The sequence below is a fragment of the Neohortaea acidophila genome, assembly GCF_010093505.1.
Source record: "Neohortaea acidophila strain CBS 113389 unplaced genomic scaffold BDY17scaffold_3, whole genome shotgun sequence".
Taxonomy (NCBI): domain Eukaryota; kingdom Fungi; phylum Ascomycota; class Dothideomycetes; order Mycosphaerellales; family Teratosphaeriaceae; genus Neohortaea; species Neohortaea acidophila.
In genome coordinates, this window is record NW_022985512.1 from 1,080,836 (window position 1) to 1,097,218 (window position 16,383).

Genomic DNA, 16,383 nt, shown 5'->3' on the forward strand with positions numbered 1-16,383 from the left:
TTCGCTCAATGAATGGCGTCAGAAGAAGATAGGTCATAAATCCCAACCCAATCAGGTATCGGTGTCATGTATCCTCATTATTTGCAGATGTACAGGGCGTAGGGCATGGAGTATCGTGAGGAGTGGGGTCGAGTGTATGCACGAACGCCAAGACTCGAGTCAGACGTCAGTTGGCAAACGGCGACCTGCCTGCTCCCCGCCGAAGTCGCCCCTCCCTCTCCAACCCACCACGACACGCACTCACACGCACACGACACCCTCTGCACCCCCTGCTCCCACATGCACTATTGAACACAAGTCCACTCGCTCACGACAACGGCCTGCTGACACGATGAGTTGAATTCAGTTCAACTACGTAATTCCGCAAGCACGCGAGGAGCGCACCTCTACCATCAATCCTTCACCCCTCCGTATATCGCGTTTCGGGGAAGTTCGCGACAAGCACTCCGCCGTTCCAAATTGAGCCGGCTTGCCGGCTTCAAGAGCACGCAGTATGAATTCATCCGCGATCGACGATGAAGAGCTGGCACTGTCCATTTCCTCATCCCACGCCCGCCGCGGCTCAAGAGAGGATCGTGGCTCGAATGGCGAGGTCCATGGCTCGCGTCCGCCGCACCCTTCCGCCCCCATCGGTCGTCCACCACGCCAATCAAAAAACATGGAGAGACTGGGCCAGTACAACGTCGTCAAGACCTTGGGTGAAGGCTCCTTCGGCAAGGTGAAGCTCGCCATCCATCAGTCCACCGGGCAAAAGGTCGCGCTCAAGATCATATCCCGCCGCAAGCTCGTCACCAGGGACATGGCCGGCCGGGTCGAGAGAGAAATTCAGTACCTACAGCTCCTGCGCCATCCGCACATCATCAAGCTCTACACGGTCATAACAATGCCGAACGAGATCGTGATGGTGCTCGAGTACGCCGGCGGTGAGCTGTTTGACTACATTGTGCAGCACGGAAAGATGGCCGAGGACAAGGCCCGCAAATTCTTCCAGCAGATCGTCTGCGCCGTGGAGTACTGTCACCGGCACAAGATCGTGCATCGCGACCTCAAGCCGGAGAATCTGCTGCTGGACGAGCAGCTGAATGTCAAGATTGCGGACTTTGGGTTGAGTAACATCATGACGGACGGCAACTTTCTCAAAACCAGCTGTGGCAGTCCGAACTACGCTGCTCCCGAGGTTATCAGTGGGAAGCTATACGCCGGGCCAGAAGTAGACGTGTGGAGTTGCGGCGTCATTCTTTACGTCTTGCTGGTCGGCCGACTCCCCTTCGATGATGACTACATCCCCGCCCTGTTCAAGAAGATCGCGCAGGGCAACTACAACGTCCCGAGCTACCTCTCCTCTGGTGCTGTGCGGCTGATTAGGAAGATGCTGCAAGTCAACCCGATGCAGAGAATCACCATTCAAGAGATACGGCAGGATCCATGGTTCACGAAGGACTTGCCAGAATATCTGACACCGCCGGTGGAAGAGTTCATCGAGACCGGGATCGATCCCAACAAAGCTATTGATCCTCGAGATCTAGCAAAGGGCAAACCGGTAGTAGTGCAGGAGAAGTTGCATCAGAGTGTCGTCGGCAAACTCGGAAAGACGATGGGCTATGCACCGGACGACGTCCAAGAAGCACTGGCGAAAGATGAGCCGAGCGCGATCAAGGATGCCTATCTCATCGTTCGCGAGAACCAGTTGATGAAGACCAATCCATCCCTGGCCGCAGACCAACCGGAGTTCATGGCCCAATCCCCGCCGACGTTCAGCAGCACTCCAATGTCCCCTCAATCCCACTCCCAGCGGCCGCAACCCTCTCCACTGTCTGGCTTCGATCAGCGCCACGGCTCCACCGGCTCTTCCTCAATTCTCGAGGCTCGCTCGCCCACGTCCACCATTGCCGTGCTCCCTTCCTCCATGCCTGACTACCACGTCGCTTACATGAAAGGTCAAATCGGCAGTTCAAAGGGGGAGAGAGCCGAGGAGCCGCCGACAGATGGACGTCCACGCACCAAGGAAGAACAAGACGCTCTTGCGCGACACCTCAGGCCGCACAGTCGGAGCTCCACGAATATGCATCGGCAAAGCGACAAGCCAGAGCCCATGACTGCTCTGCCGGAGAAGGAAGTTAAGAAGAAGTCGAAGCCGCAGAAATGGCAGTTCGGGATCCGGAGCAGGAACACCCCCACGGAGGCTATGCTTGCGTTGTACAAGGCCCTGCAAAAGATGGGCGCTGAGTGGGAGGTTCCTAAACCGCGAGAGCCGGGTGCGGGCAGTGCCGAGGGCAGTCCTGAGAGGCAGCGAGCAGGTAGTCAGAGTCCGGAGTACAGCGATTCCGACCCGGACCCGGGCACCGATCCCGAATACGCCACTCACTCAGACCAAGAGGAGCGACGGAGGCGACGAGCGGAGAGGGAGGGGAATAACGACGGCGACCGCAAACGGGGACGAGAGCGGTACGGCCGCTGGAACGATTACGGCTATGCCCTTCCTGAAGACCCCTGGGTCATCTACGCACGTTTCAAGAAGGATGGCATGTTTCCACCGGGCGTGGCACACCCTTCATCCACCAACAGCTCACGTGTCGACCTGATCGACAGCGCACGAAGAAGCGGGTCGGGTTCTAACAGCCGGACCGGCAGCACGGATAGCGTGGCGGGTGTCGATCTGGGGCCGAATGCGTCGCACTCCACCACCAGCCTGACACGTGCGCAGCAGCACAGCGTGTGGGTCTACGTGACGATTCAGCTCTACAGCATCGAGAAGGACTTTTATCTCGTGGACTTTAAGTGCGCGGGCTACGAACGGCTGGCACGACGTTTTGCGAGGGTGGTGACGGACAGCGAGGATGCGAATGGCACACAGCTTGCCGATGATGCGCCTCCGGGGCACAAGGACGGGGATGGCACAGAGGATGAGGACGGGAATGAGTTGATCGGGCAGGGGCGTGCGGAAGAGGAGAAGGATGTGTCGAGTCCGTATCCTTTCCTGGACGTTGCGTCCAGGCTGATTATTCAGTTGGCTGAGGCGCAGGATTGAGGCGGGGCGTCAACAGGCAGACCAGGGCATGGAATGGGATAGGAGTGCATAGCACGGGCACAGCATAGCTTGGTGATGTTGCTTTCCCATAGGTTTGGTAGCAAGTATCAAAAAAATCCAGTAAAGCAGTGTTCTTGTCAGGCTTGGCACGGACTTTGTTATTATTTGCTCGAGCGGCACTCTAGTGACCAGCGCGAGCAGTACAGTACTGGATGGCGACTTGCACACACGCATGCAGGATATCTAGTCGCCAATCTCTGAGGCCCCGTCGGCGTTGGCCCCGTCTGTCACGCTGCTTTGGGCAATTGAGCGACGAGCGGCGTTTTGGTTGTTTGCACATCACGACGACCGAGACACAAGGATCTTCGAAGATCGCCCACCAGGCAAATGCTTAAATCTCGTGATCTTCGCTGGCTCGTGTTTCTTCTCACCTCACTTCCCTCCGCCACCGCCGCCGCCGCGGTTTCCCAGACAGTACTTGCGATCCCGTCGCCAATTATTGCCCAGCGCACCGATGCGATACGATGGGATTTCGCTCGATGAAAGCGGCGTCGCGCGAACGACGCGGAAGACACACCTTCCGGGTGGAGTATAGTGGCTTGCAGCGACTGCTGTGTGGCGGGCGCCAGACACCCACTTTATTACGCCAACGGCATCAATTAAACTCCCCATACTTTCGGCTAGGGCGTAAGCATACCTCCGTTAGCAGCCGCGCCAGTTGGGAGTGGCTTGCTTTGATTTTTCGGTGCCCCGCCCAGCCGGAAGGCCGGATCAGCGCCGCGGGCAATCTCCAGCAAATCCAGCAGGTGCCCGCACTCCACTCTTTTGCGCAAAAGGCTTTGCGGGCGCCGGGATGTGGGTGGCGGCGCGGCGGCGGAGGGACTTCCTGGTTCGCACAGCACCGGTGCGGTGTAGCGAGGCGGGTCGTCTCTTCACTGAGATGCCACTCGTTGTTCCGAGGCTGTGCTGCCCTTCTCCACTCACCCTGTATGTATCACGGGCGGCAGTCTCTTCGAGCTGCGCCAATTGCCCCGGTGAAGGTCGGTGAAGCTGCCCCGGGTATGTCTTGGCGCACTCATTGCAACCGTTACAGTCGTTGCACCGATGGAGCCCTCACCCGTCTCAGATACCATCACTGTAGGCCTTCATTCGGGCTCAAGCTGCTATGATCGCGTCGCATTTGAGTGCATCAGCTGAACCGCAATCAATTGGACAGTCAGGTCTCAGCGCGCTGGTGGGCTGCATGTATGTGGAAGCACGCAGGAGTGCAGTTCACGTAACCGTTCGCCACTATACTGCCGATGCCAACGGCGCGCTATCGATGCTCAAAGCGAAACATCGACGCGCTCCAAGCCCGTCGGATCGTGATCTGTTTGACCGGGCAATCTAACGCGGGGTGGGCGCCTGCCATTCTCGGTTGCCGAGCTGGAAGACTTTGTTCGTAGAGGGCAAGCGTTCCCTCGGGCAAGGCGCTCGTTCAGGGTCAGAGCCAATCGACGGTGTTGTGCGTGGAGTGATTTCGACATCGTTGATGGGTGGAGCCATACCACATCGTCCGGCTGTGATAGGCTCGTAGGCGAAGGGAAACAACATCCAAGCCGCGCCGGGTGAGACAGACTCCCCCACCGCATTCCCGGACGCCACCGGTGCTCCACCCGCGCCAAATCACGCCCAAATGGCTGAGGGAGCAGAACGGGGTCAGGGTGTTGCCCGACGCCATCTCCTGGATCGGCGACGACTATTCGCCCGGGCGCTGCTCCCCACACACAACCCTGCCGCGGTGAAAGGCGCGCCGGCCACTCATCACCCTCCAATCTCTGCAAGGATGCTGCCCTGCAGCGCGCAACTCGATCGTGGCTTCGGGGGACCACCCTTTTTCCCACTGACGTAGCTCGGCTGTTTCTCCGCCTTCATCATTCGTGACCGCATCTCGGCGTGCAACGCGATTGCGTCCACGAACCAGAGCCATATTAGAAAACGTGCCCCCCCCATCTCCGAGTCGGTGTAGGATCTTCACTCCCTTCTCCACCATTGCACTGATTCTCCTCCATCCACGTTGCTCACCCACGAATTGCTGCGACTGTCACTGCAAATCCATTCCCCATCGGTCCATCGCCACGCTTCTTCTACCACATCCCCACGAGACCCTGCGCCTTTCCAGCACCGCTTCTGCGCCCTCTCCGTCACCGAGGTCACCCAGCCGGCGTGTGAACGATTCAGCACCACGACACGGTACCCGGTTTCCTCCCAGGCTTAGCCGCGATAGGCTCCACCCATTGATCATTGATCGCCCTCGGCCTCTCCTGCGCAATCAGTCGATCGGCATCTGCAGGCTACTGTCACACACGGCTGCTCCCATACTCCACGTCCTGGAGCACTTAAGCACGCTGATCCCGTCAATCCTGAAAATCTCCACGTTTAATCTGGAGCTCATCTCACTCTGAAACGGTGATCATCCTCTCTGAAGCTCTCCCTCAGAAGCTCCTCTCTTCCCACCCTTTGCTACACCATGGCTATGGCCGTCGACTCTCGCCAACAATCGCAATTCAACATGGGCTACGATCCCATGCGATATCAGCCCTCGCCACACTTCACCAACCCGTGGGTGTCGGCGCCCGCTACCACTCAGGGCCACATGTACGCGACCGCGATGCCGGCGACATCGGTCGCTGCAGACTCGCACCGCTATGCCGCGCCGACCTCCAACGTTTCGGCCGCGTACACGGGTGCCCCCCTCCCGGCGCCCTCAATGGCAACAGGTATTGCATCCATGGACGCAGATCTCTACGAGCGCCACGGCTTACAAACGTCGCAAGATCCGTCGCGATCGTACGGCATGGGCTACACCAGTGCACCCGCTCCATCAGCAAGCGCGTATGCGCCCATTGCTGCACCGCAGTACTCTTCGGCTCCCTACGGTTACCAGGCGGATCGTCGCCCATCACACCCGTTAGTCCACCTCTCAGCATGCCCTGCTCGCGTGCCGCCGACGTCCATGCACTAACATTGAACCCACAGGCTCGCCTCCGCATCTGACGCAGAGCGCCAGAACTTCCACGACGCCCTCGATGCCAGCAGAGGGATGGTCGCTATGGCCCACTCCGAGATCACGCCACGAAACATCTACGGCCACTCGAGCTCCAGCCGCAGCTCCATGGACTCTTACGGTTTCCCCTCTGCGCATTCGTCCGGCTCATCAATCTCTTCGGCCAGCACATATCCGTCCTACTACAACAGCTCCATGAGCGAGGCCTCGGCCGGTGACTACAGCTCTGCCAGCGAGTCGATTGACATCCCCAACCCGCGAACACTACCTCGACCCAATGGACTCGTCGGAGCCAACCTCCCGCCCGCGCCACAGTCCATGATGGGCCAGTTCAACTCGAAGGTGTCGTCGAGCTCGCAAAAGAAGCACAAGTGCAAGATTTGTGACAAGCGCTTTACACGGCCCAGTTCGCTGCAGACGCATATGTATAGTCATACTGGAGAAAAGCGTAAGTTCTCTATCACTGAAATGGCTAGTTTCATTGCAAAGACTAACAAGCACAATAGCATTTGCCTGTGAGGTCGAGGGCTGTGGACGCCACTTTTCCGTGGTTTCCAACCTCCGAAGGCATCGCAAAGTGCATAAAGGCGAAGGCGGAGATCACCCGTCTCCCGACGACGACGATGAGTAGATTGCGCGCCAATCTCGAGGCGCGGTCTTCATTTTGTTGAACAACAACACGCAACGACTCTAAGCGACTACGTTGCATGAGATGGAAGGAGATGATCTCCTTGTCAATCGCTTCAGTTGATCTTTGATACCCCCAGCTCGGAAGGAAAAGAGCAGATTTTGGGCGCCCTACCAGAGGCGCAAGGCGTTATCGGACGGGACATTTTACTGAGTGGGCAGGGTGATGGCAAGGCCGAACCGTGGACAGTCGCACCTGGAGCGCCTCTTCTACAATACGCCAGTATGTATGTATCATAACAATACCGTGCAAATGCGGACTTACAATCCTACCTACTGCTCCTCATTCCATCGTCCGGCTCCCCTCTCGTGAGGGATAGGATTTCCCAGCGTCATCCGACCACAATCCCCACCGTCAGCGCCATCATTATCGTCATCACGATTCAGGATTGACCCTGGCACTTCGTGCTACTAACCCGCCGTCATGATGTGTTCCAATACCTTATTACCGCGTGACGTTGATAAAAGAGCTTGACCAACTCTTGCTCACTCCTCCACATCCCTTCCCAAATACGCAAGAGGCGCGCCGATCCAGGGTTGCGGGTCTTGGCGGGGCCAGCATCGAGCCAACGACGTCGCGCCGATGACGGAATGCTGATGTCGGTGGGGGCGGTGTATGTGCGTGCGATTGGACACGGCTGGGCGAAGTTTGGGTCACGCAGGCGTCACATCTTCCCGGCCTGAGGCTTCAAAGTTGCATCGTGTGTTGTGCTTGCCGTGCCGTGCCGTGCCACGATGTGAGGGAGCAGCGTGGTGTAGCTTCCTGTCTCGTCGTTTGCCAGCCTTGTCTGTTGCTGGAAGGAAGAGGCGGGCTCTTTCATGCCTTTGTGAAGTTTACGAAGAGATGACTAGTTGCGTAGGCTGTTCTTGCGCGATTGTAGATCGAGTATGTCGGTGATACATCCAGCGAACCCGTCAATCCCGTCCCAGGATCCCCTCAAACGTACACTCCTCCGGCTTCAACTCGCCCGCCGCCTTCCAAAACCGGCTCAAATGCCTCGAGCCCGGATCGCAGAGGATGGTGACAATCCTCGATCCCGGCTCCATGCGCTTCGCCAGCTCCGCCGCAGCAACGCAATTGACCGCACTGCTCGCGCCTAGGAACAGGCCTTCGTTCTCCACTAGCCACCTCGCCATCTTCATCGCCTGCACATCGCTGACCTTCACCGCGTCGTCGATGAGCTCCATGCCTGCGCTGAAGTTGGCCGTCAAGCGATTGATGCCGATGCCTTCGACGATACTGTCGACTTGATGCCGGCGGCGGGTGCCTTCCGCCTCGGTGGGACTGAATAGTACGCCGTATTTGACCTTGTTGTAGAGGCCTGAGCCTTGCGGATCCGCGAGCACGATCTTGACGTTGGGGAGCTGAGGCTTCAAAGCGAGTGCCACGCCGGAGATGGTGCCGCCTGTGCCTGCGCCGGCAACGAAGGCATCGAGCTGGCCACCAGTCTGCTGATAGATTTCGGGGCCCGTGCTGGTTTGATGTGCGATGTAGTTGGCACTGTTCTCGAACTGATCTGCGAAAAAGCCTTTGCCGGGTTTGTTGGGATTCTCTGTATGTTCGCGAGCGCGCTTTCGCGCCATGTTGACGAATTGGGCTTGATCCACGATCGATGCCGGCTTGACTCGCTCGACTGTTGCACCCAGTCGGAGGAGGAGTTCGGACTTTTCGGACGCTTGGTCATTGGGCATGCAGCTGATGTCGATCAGAACATGCAGGCTGCGGTGAGAGGGTTGTGAATACATACATGTACGCTTGATAGCCTCTGGCGCGACACACGGCGGCGAGGGAAATGCCAGTAGAGCCGACAGTGCCCTCATAGATGGTGTCTCCGCGGTTCGGCTTGATCAAGCCTTCTTCTTCGGCCAGGTTGATCATGGACAGCGCCACTCGGTCTTTGGGCGAGTTGCCGGCGCCATTGAGATACTCTGCCTTGCCGAGGATCTCGCACCCGGTAGCCTCACTCAAAGCTTTGAGCTTGATCAGAGGCGTATTGCCAATCAAGCCCTCGATGCCCTCTGGAATGGCATCCTGCCAACTTCGCCTGGAGTCGAGAGCATCGGGATGCAAAGAAGACGACGTCTGCTTGGTGTGGTCTTCGAGTCGGACGTAATCAGCCTGACCAGGGAGTATCTGAGGGACGCTGAGACCTCGCAGACTGCGTAGACGTTGGCGGAAGGATGCCTCGAGATCGGGATAGAAGTCCTTGAAGCCCAAGGTGACGATGATGCCAATGAGGAAGCCACCCGTTGTCGTCAGCTTGTTCCTGTGGTCCAGAGTGGTGTTCCAGATGCGGTGCCATAGGTCGGTGAAGAAGGCCATCAGCGAGCGACGAGTGACATCTTCTCACCCTCTCACCACTTCCTCGTTAGCATGGAGTCGATGATCGGCGGATGAAGTGAGGTCGTCGTGGTCGTTGATCGCTGTCCAGCTGGCCGAAAAAGGAAGGTGGTCCGTGCACGCCAAAAGTGCTGTGCAGCTCCTCACGCCAGACCACACTGCAGCAACTGCCCTTGCGTGGAGGAGAAGAAGGGAGACGCGCATCGTGGCCGCGGCATTGCATGGACTCTCCTGCCGTCAATCGGCTCTTTCGCCAGTTGGCCTCGCATCACTTCTGTCGCAGCCATGCTGTCAAGCCCCGCCTGCTCACCGCGGTGCGACAATGCCGCCGCAAAACCACGAGAGCGCGACCACACCACCAAGCACCGCCGACGAAGACGACGCTAGAGAGCTCATGGCAGCAGCGTACCTCCTTCTTCCCCGCCGACAAGGCGGAGGAATTCAAGAAATACCCCTTCGTCACCTCCGACAGCCTGCGATCGCGCAGAGAGCGGCCGCGGCGGGTCAAGATGCTCATGCGAGACTTCATCGAGGACAGCCTGTACAATCCCAACTACGGCTACTTCAGCAAGCACGTCACCATCTTCTCCAACGAGCACCCCTTCGACTTTCCCTCCATCAAAGACGAGCCGGACTTCTATCGCCAGCTGAGCCAGCGCTACGCCGAGTTCGAGGACAAGCTCGACGAAGATGCGTACGACGAGGCGCGTCAGTTGTGGCACACACCCACCGAGCTCTTCAAGCCATACTACGGTGAAGCCATTGCACGATACATGGTCGCCAACTACAAGCTGAGCCTCTACCCCTACCACGACCTCGTCATCTACGAGCTCGGCGCGGGCAATGGCACGCTAATGCTCAACATCCTCGACTACATCCGCCACACCGATTCCGAGGTGTACGCGCGAACCAAATACTGCATCATTGAAGTGTCGTCGGCCCTGGCGCAGCTGCAAGCCCGGAACCTCGCCGCCACCGCCGCAAGCAGGGGCCACGCGGGCAAGGTGGAAATCATTAACAAGTCCATCTTCGACTGGAACACCTACGTCTCCACCCCGTGCTTCTTCTTGGCCCTCGAGGTCTTCGACAACTTCGCGCACGACATCATGCGCTACGACCCCGCCACTTCGACCCCCATGCAAGGCTCCGTCCTCATCGACGCCGAAGGGGATTTCTACGAGTTCTACACCCGCTCCGTGGATCCCGTGGCCGCGCGCTTCCTGCGCGTGCGCGACGCGGCCTGCCAAGATCGCAACTATGCCCATCCTCTGCGAAGCTCGAGCAAGCTCTGGCGCTCCCTCCGCCACAGCCTGCCCTTCGCCCCGAACCTGACCCTGCCGGAATACATCCCTACGCGCCTCATGCAGTTCTTCTCCATCCTTGGCACCCGTTTCCCCGCACATCGTCTCGTCACCTCTGACTTCCACACGCTGCCGGATGCCACGCCTGGATTCAACTCTCCAGTGGTACAGACGCGCTTCAATCGCCGCACCATCCCCGTCACCACTCCGCTAGTGCACCAGGGCTTCTTCGACATCTTGTTCCCTACTGACTTTGGCGTGATGGAGGACATGTATCGTGCCATCACTGGGCGGCTGACGAGGGTGATGACGCAGGAGGACTTCTTCCGTCGCTGGGCGTACATGGAGGACACACAGATGCGGAGTGGAGAGAATGCGCTGTTGGATTGGTACAAGAACGCGAGCGTCATGGTGACGGTGTAGGCTGGGCCAGCTTGATAGACTCAATTAGACTTGTACACATCGGTGTCGCATGTGCTGTATGTTCTTTAGAGTATCGTCGCATCTCGATTCCAACCTCAAACTCTGCAACAAGCCCATGCTTTAAAGCTGCCCGTCTTCTTCATGCCAACTCATCTTCAGAATCTCCCACTTCCCTCGCAGGCGTGTATACCACTCGCCTCCGACCATCAAGAGCGACGCTGCTTGCACGAGACCCCATCTTCTCTCCGGCAGGGGCAGGCGTAGCGAAAGGAGCACTTCGACGCTTGTGCACGCGTTTGAGTAACGCACTATTGTCGGAAGCCGGCGTGGTGGTGACATGTCTGTAGACTACGCGCGGTGATTGTCGCTTGGTGAACGCCGGCGAGCTGGAGGCTGATACTTCAGGACTCTGCGCTGTGATGCCATTAGATAGCAGTGGTCGAGTGGGGGCTCCAGTATGATCCTGTAGTGGATCCTTGTCATTCCCCTCCAGCTGTCTTATGGCCCTGGGGTTCGAGTCTGGGCTGCGCTCGGCCTGCTCATTGCCACTGACAGCCTTCTGAATGGTCGGCACCAATGATTGCTCTTGCTCAGCATCTTCCATTGATGTGTCGACGTCTCCCTCTGCGTCGACGTTGGCAGATACCGCTGTTGCGGATGCCGCCTCTTTGCCCGCTGCCTTCTTCGCTACCTTAGCACGAGCCTTGCGCGGCTTACCACGGCGTGGAGGCGGTTCGTCTTGCTGAACATCCACCATCAAAATATCAGCATCTCCTTCAGGCTCGACATTGGCAGACACCGAGGTCGCACTAGCCGCCTCTTCCCCAGTAATCTCTTCTGCCACCCTAACACGAGACTTCGCAGGCCGGCCGCGGCGACGAGGCGCTCCTTCGGGTGGGGAGGTCGTGGTTGTAGCTGCCATCTCTGTGCCAGTAACGTTCTCCGCGATCTTGGCATCCGACTTCGACGCTCGGCCGCGGCGACGAGGCTTCCCCTCAGGTGAGGCCTCTGCAACGATAGGGCCGGAGGGAAGGAGGGGCGGTAGTTCTATCTTCGTCCCAAGAGACGTCCTCTTACCGCGCGATTCGGTCAGAATCCAGCCCTTTCCCTGCTTCTCCGACGCCTTGGCAAATTGCGAGTGGCGACTGAGAGCAGCGCGAATGCCGTGCTTCCACACCGCCGTCTGCTCGAATCCAAACCTGGCTGCAAGGTAGTCGTAGACCTCCGACGTTGTCATTGCCTCCGGGGCTCGGGATTCGAGGGCAATCTTCGCGAGTTCCACCGCGTTGTAGCGCGGCTTCTCTGACGGGCTGGTTGCGAGATTGGCGGTTTCCGGTGGATGTTGACCCCCTTCGATAGGGACTTGCTCGCCAGAGCGATCGATTGGCTCAAGATCCATAGAATCTCGAGGCATCGTGTCATCTTCAGCGGTAGCTTTCGCCGTCGATTTGGGGTCCTGGACAAGCTCAAACACCAAGGTCGCTTCGTACTCCAGCTGTTTGTTTGCAGCCTCACAATCTGGTCCTGACATCTCATCACGGTGAATTGAGCCAGCGCGAGTTTCGTTGTCTTTGTATTCGTCGTGATCCACGAAGTCATACACCGACTCCTCATCGTCCTTTGACAACTCATCGTCATCGTCGTCCGATGTTGAGGCGTAGACTATTGTTGCACCGTCATCGTCCTCACTCGTTTCGTCCACGGTCGTCTCCCTTCGTCGCCTTGATGCCTTGCGAGCTCGCACACTTGCACCTGGCTTGGAGCGCGGTACCTTAGGCTCCCGTGCCCGCAGCTTCGTTTTTGCTGTCGTGGGGGGCTTTGCTGGCCTTTTCCTCGTCGATTTGGAAGCTCTGCCGCTTGGTTTCACCACTTCCTCGTCGACAACTTCATACACGGAGTGCTCACGGGCCGTGGCTGCCTCCTCGGGCTCCTTGGCAGAGCCGCCCACTGATGCAAAGGGTTGAATCGCCACTGGATTGACGAAATATGGATAGCCAGTGGAATTATACCTCGCAGGTGTATCATAGGCCCCAGTGATCGCCGGAGTGGTTGCAGCAGACAGCACAGTGTGTTCCACTCGCATCGGCGTTTCATGCAAATCGGGTAAGAAGGCGAACGAGGCGTCGTTTTGAACATGAAGGCCGGAGTTTTCAGACCCAGCCGTCTCGATGTCAATGTTGCCAGTAGCATCAGCGAGCTGTACAGGGCTTTTTGGTCCGGCATCATCATCTGCGAGACGTCTCGAGCTCTCGCAAGTGAAGATCTCGTCCTTTCCAAATTGTCGAGGAGCATCATATCGTGGCACCGGAGGGTCTGCAAGATCATCCATGTACGGCGCAATAGCTCCGTCAGGCGCAACAGGCGGCAGCAAAGGGGCAAACTTTTGTGAGAGGGTTGCAAGATGGCCAGGACCGAGGGACGGCAGCGCAAGTGAGCCGGCCGTGTGGTGTGGTGGCAGTTGAAGTGGCGTCGCTAGTACGCGAGTATTCTGTATAGCGGTGGCGAGTTGAACTGGCGGTGCCAGAGAAGGCGAGCTGAACGCAACCCCTTCATTTGCAGCTCCGTGTCGAGGATCAGGCTTCGGCAGCAGTAGCTTGTAAGTCCGGCCGCTCTTCGTCGACTGTCCAACCATCTGACCAGGAAGGGAAAGAAGCGGTCCTGTACTGGATGAGGCCGACTGCCCGGGCGTAGGCATCTTACTTGCTGCTTGGGCGGCACTCTTTCCTTTTCCAAACAACGTGACATAATGCACTTCCACTCTCCGGGCTGTGCGACCGGGCAGTTGCGCAGCGATCTCTCGCCACGTTTGTCCACGATCACGCAGCATAACGAGCAGGTCCGTTTCATGCGTGGTCCACTTCTTGTTCTGCGAGACTTCTGGCACCTTTCGTCGCATCCACGCGGTGGCCAGTGGTTCAATGAAACCAACATCTCCAAAACCCTGAATCGCAGCCTGAATCCTTCGGGCTCTTTGAGGTAACAAGTGGTAGTAGTAACGCTCAGTGATCTCTGGGATGGTGTAGTAGACCATCTGCTCTGCGATGAATGGCCACGCGCGGTCCTCTGTCTCCCGAAGCTTGACGATGAGCTCGTCCTCTTCTGCCGTAAAGGACTTTGATGGTGTTGGTTCCTCCAGCCACGCGCTCCGCTCCGGCAACACAGGCATGCTATGCCGCATCGTCGGATCATACGCAGGCATTCGAGTTGGTCGGGAGAGTGAGTCGAATCGCATCGCCTCTGGCTCCGGATTTTCCACACTATGGACAATCGTTCCAGTGCCATCAGCAAAGCCCCAATCTTGGAAGGGCTTCTCTCTGATTAACATCCCATCAATCCCGTTGGTAGCGCCGGGTGGCGCGGAAAACGTGCGTCCATACTTCGATATATTTCCGTACTTCATGCCGTCGACCTCGTGGTTGTATGCTTTCCTCGCAGGCATGATGCTATCGGGATGGCGCCCACACAGCTCACGGATATAACGTTTCTGCAAAGATAAGGAATTCCTTCCCTGCATCACCTTTGCAATCTCTTTCCACTGGAGCTTGTCGGCTTCGCGGTATTTCACAATGAGAGCATCTTCCTCCTCCGTGTAAGTGGGGTTCTTTGGGTTGGGAACTGGGCGAAGAGCAGCTCGCCGGTTTGGCAACTTCGGTGTTGTGGACATGCCGCTGATGATTTGCATTGCAAGCTCGCGGTAACGTCGTTCCAGCATGTATGGAGACCGTCCCTCCATCGAGCGGGCGACTTCCTCCCAAGCCAAGCCTTGCTCATCTCGTAGCTGTAGAAGGAGCTCATCTTCCAGATCATTGAAAGGTGCCGTAGTATACGAGAACACGATGACTCCCGCCGCATCTGGCTTGCCTCGATAGCCTTGGCTGACAAGTAATGCTCTTGCCTCTGGAGCTTGACGTTGCAACTTCTTCGAGTGTCGACATTGGAGTGCGTATGCGGAGCGCCCTTGAAAGTACTGCGCCATCCCCTCCCAGGACAATTGTTCAATCTCTTTGAGGCGGATGAGCAAGGCGTCTTCCTCAAGCTGGAACTTAGTATTGGAGACACCGAGCGGCTTAGGGTCGTCTTTCTTGCTTGTCGAATCATGGTGATCTAGCCAGTCGCGGAGTAAGGGATCCATTTCACCATCGGTCTCATCCGGAGGTCTGCTAGTGTCGTCATCTCCCGTCGCATCGAGTGGTCGCAAAAGACCGTATCGGTATAGATACATGCCGCAGCCATTGCAGAGATGACCATGAGGTCCTTTGCGCCATAGCCGAGTATCAGACGTTGCACAATGCGTGCACTTCCGCTTCTCGCCATCTCCAGTCTGCGCATCGATCTCCAGTACCGGCAGTGGCATAGACGAGTCATCCTCAATGACCGGAGGAGTGTCGATTGGTGTTCCCGCGCACGCCTTCTCCGCTTCATATTCAGCCTTGCGTTTGCGTATCTGCTTCCGTGGATGTCCTCCCAGTGCCCAGATGGACTTTTGCTTTGGCGAGGGATCAGCCAGGTCGGGATACGGACTCAAAGTCTGTCGTTGGCGCTTAGCTGGAGGCTCGTTGGATGCCGCGGGGTAGGTCCAATCGTGCGGTGTTGCTTTGTGGGGTTTGCGTTTCAACTTGGAAGCGCGAGGAATGCCGGTAGAAACGAAGCTTGCGAGTTGTTTTGCAATGCTCATGCCGAGAGCCTGGATGTCATCCTGACTCACTGCACCGCCCGCCTCGTATCTTGACTGCAAAGACAGCATTGACTCCTTGAGGCCTGGCACTTGCTCCAGAATGTCGTTGGGACCGGCTTCTGACATGTCATCGTCTGAAGTCGTGTCGGAATCATCAGGGTGGGGCAGCACGCCCGGAAGTGGGAGCGCAGCTGATATGCTACGGCGTTTCGCAGAAGCGATGCCCAAGTTGTTCTCTGCTTCAGACTCATCCGGCTCGAACAGTGATGTCACCGACTCAGCAGGAGAGTGTGCACTGCTGAAAGCACCACTTTCTGCTTCCTCGAACGAGCTTTCTGCGTCGTCAGAGTCTGCATCGTATTCCCGGCCCGACTCTTCAACAATTGTATGCTGCGCATTCTGCACCGCGTCTTCTGGTTCCCCATTGCCAGCAGGAGCCTGTTCCTCTGCCCCTTGTGCTTCCGATTGGATTCGTTCGCCCACATCAGCCTCATGCCGCATGTTCTTCAGATGGCCATTGTCCACGACGATATCTCCGGTGCTGAGATCAATCTCGTCTGCAACACCGTCAAAGTCTCTGCCATACTTGTCGAAGATGTGCTCAAAGCGGTTCCGAAGCTTGGCCCTATTCCGCCGCCGGTCGTCTCTGAGTTGCTCGTCATAGCCGCTGTTGTTGATCTGCGGGTTGTATCCCAACTCGTCCTCTGGGTCTTTCAGTGCCGGATTGTTGTTGGACCAGTCGAACACGTCTCCTACACCCTCGACTCTGGAGAGTCGCGGGTCCAGTTGCATGTTGTCCAGTTCCATCCTCCATGCCGATCCGAGTTATTCTTTGCGCAAGCACAAGCACTTTAGAGAGGAAGACGCGACTTTGTGAAGTTC

General features: G+C 57.6%; 5 protein-coding genes across 5 annotated transcripts; 3 read left to right on the forward strand and 2 right to left on the reverse strand.

Annotated features, from left to right (window-relative positions):
* The first annotated feature begins 152 nt into the window (after nt 1-152).
* Nucleotides 153-3,159, forward strand: BDY17DRAFT_293407 (kinase-like domain-containing protein). The gene has a single exon (XM_033732981.1). It carries the CDS (start codon nt 494-496, stop codon nt 3,026-3,028), a length of 2,535 nt encoding a protein of 844 aa, XP_033591915.1. The 5' UTR covers nt 153-493; the 3' UTR covers nt 3,029-3,159.
* A 2,378-nt stretch (nt 3,160-5,537) lies between these two features.
* Nucleotides 5,538-6,705, forward strand: BDY17DRAFT_322198 (uncharacterized protein; the record flags this gene model as incomplete). The annotated part of the gene is made up of 3 exons (XM_033736765.1): nt 5,538-5,977; nt 6,047-6,522; nt 6,581-6,705. 3 exons carry the CDS (start codon nt 5,538-5,540, stop codon nt 6,703-6,705), a joined length of 1,041 nt encoding a protein of 346 aa, XP_033591916.1.
* Nucleotides 6,706-7,676: 971 nt separating this feature from the next.
* BDY17DRAFT_246982 (tryptophan synthase beta subunit-like PLP-dependent enzyme) lies at nt 7,677-9,084 on the reverse strand (the record flags this gene model as incomplete). Its single annotated transcript, XM_033730774.1, has 2 exons — nt 7,677-8,457; nt 8,510-9,084. The coding sequence occupies 2 exons, from the start codon at nt 9,082-9,084 to the stop codon at nt 7,677-7,679; spliced, it is 1,356 nt and encodes a 451-aa protein (XP_033591917.1).
* Nucleotides 9,085-9,274: 190 nt separating this feature from the next.
* BDY17DRAFT_293415 (S-adenosyl-L-methionine-dependent methyltransferase) lies at nt 9,275-10,845 on the forward strand. Its single transcript, XM_033732982.1, has one exon. It carries the CDS (start codon nt 9,324-9,326, stop codon nt 10,824-10,826), a length of 1,503 nt encoding a protein of 500 aa, XP_033591918.1. The 5' UTR covers nt 9,275-9,323; the 3' UTR covers nt 10,827-10,845.
* On the reverse strand, nt 10,846-16,347 carry BDY17DRAFT_293416 (uncharacterized protein). Its single transcript, XM_033732983.1, has one exon. The coding sequence runs from the start codon at nt 16,306-16,308 to the stop codon at nt 10,966-10,968; it is 5,343 nt and encodes a 1,780-aa protein (XP_033591919.1). The 5' UTR covers nt 16,309-16,347; the 3' UTR covers nt 10,846-10,965.
* Between the last annotated feature and the right edge of the window lie 36 nt (nt 16,348-16,383).

Bases quoted from the DNA above. Each gene is read 5' to 3' on its own strand.
- BDY17DRAFT_293407 (XM_033732981.1), top strand. From the start codon at position 494: ATGAATTCATCCGCGATCGACGATGAAGAGCTGGCACTGTCCATTTCC.
- BDY17DRAFT_293415 (XM_033732982.1), top strand. From the start codon at position 9,324: ATGGACTCTCCTGCCGTCAATCGGCTCTTTCGCCAGTTGGCCTCGCAT.
- BDY17DRAFT_293416 (XM_033732983.1), bottom strand. From the start codon at position 16,308: ATGGAACTGGACAACATGCAACTGGACCCGCGACTCTCCAGAGTCGAG.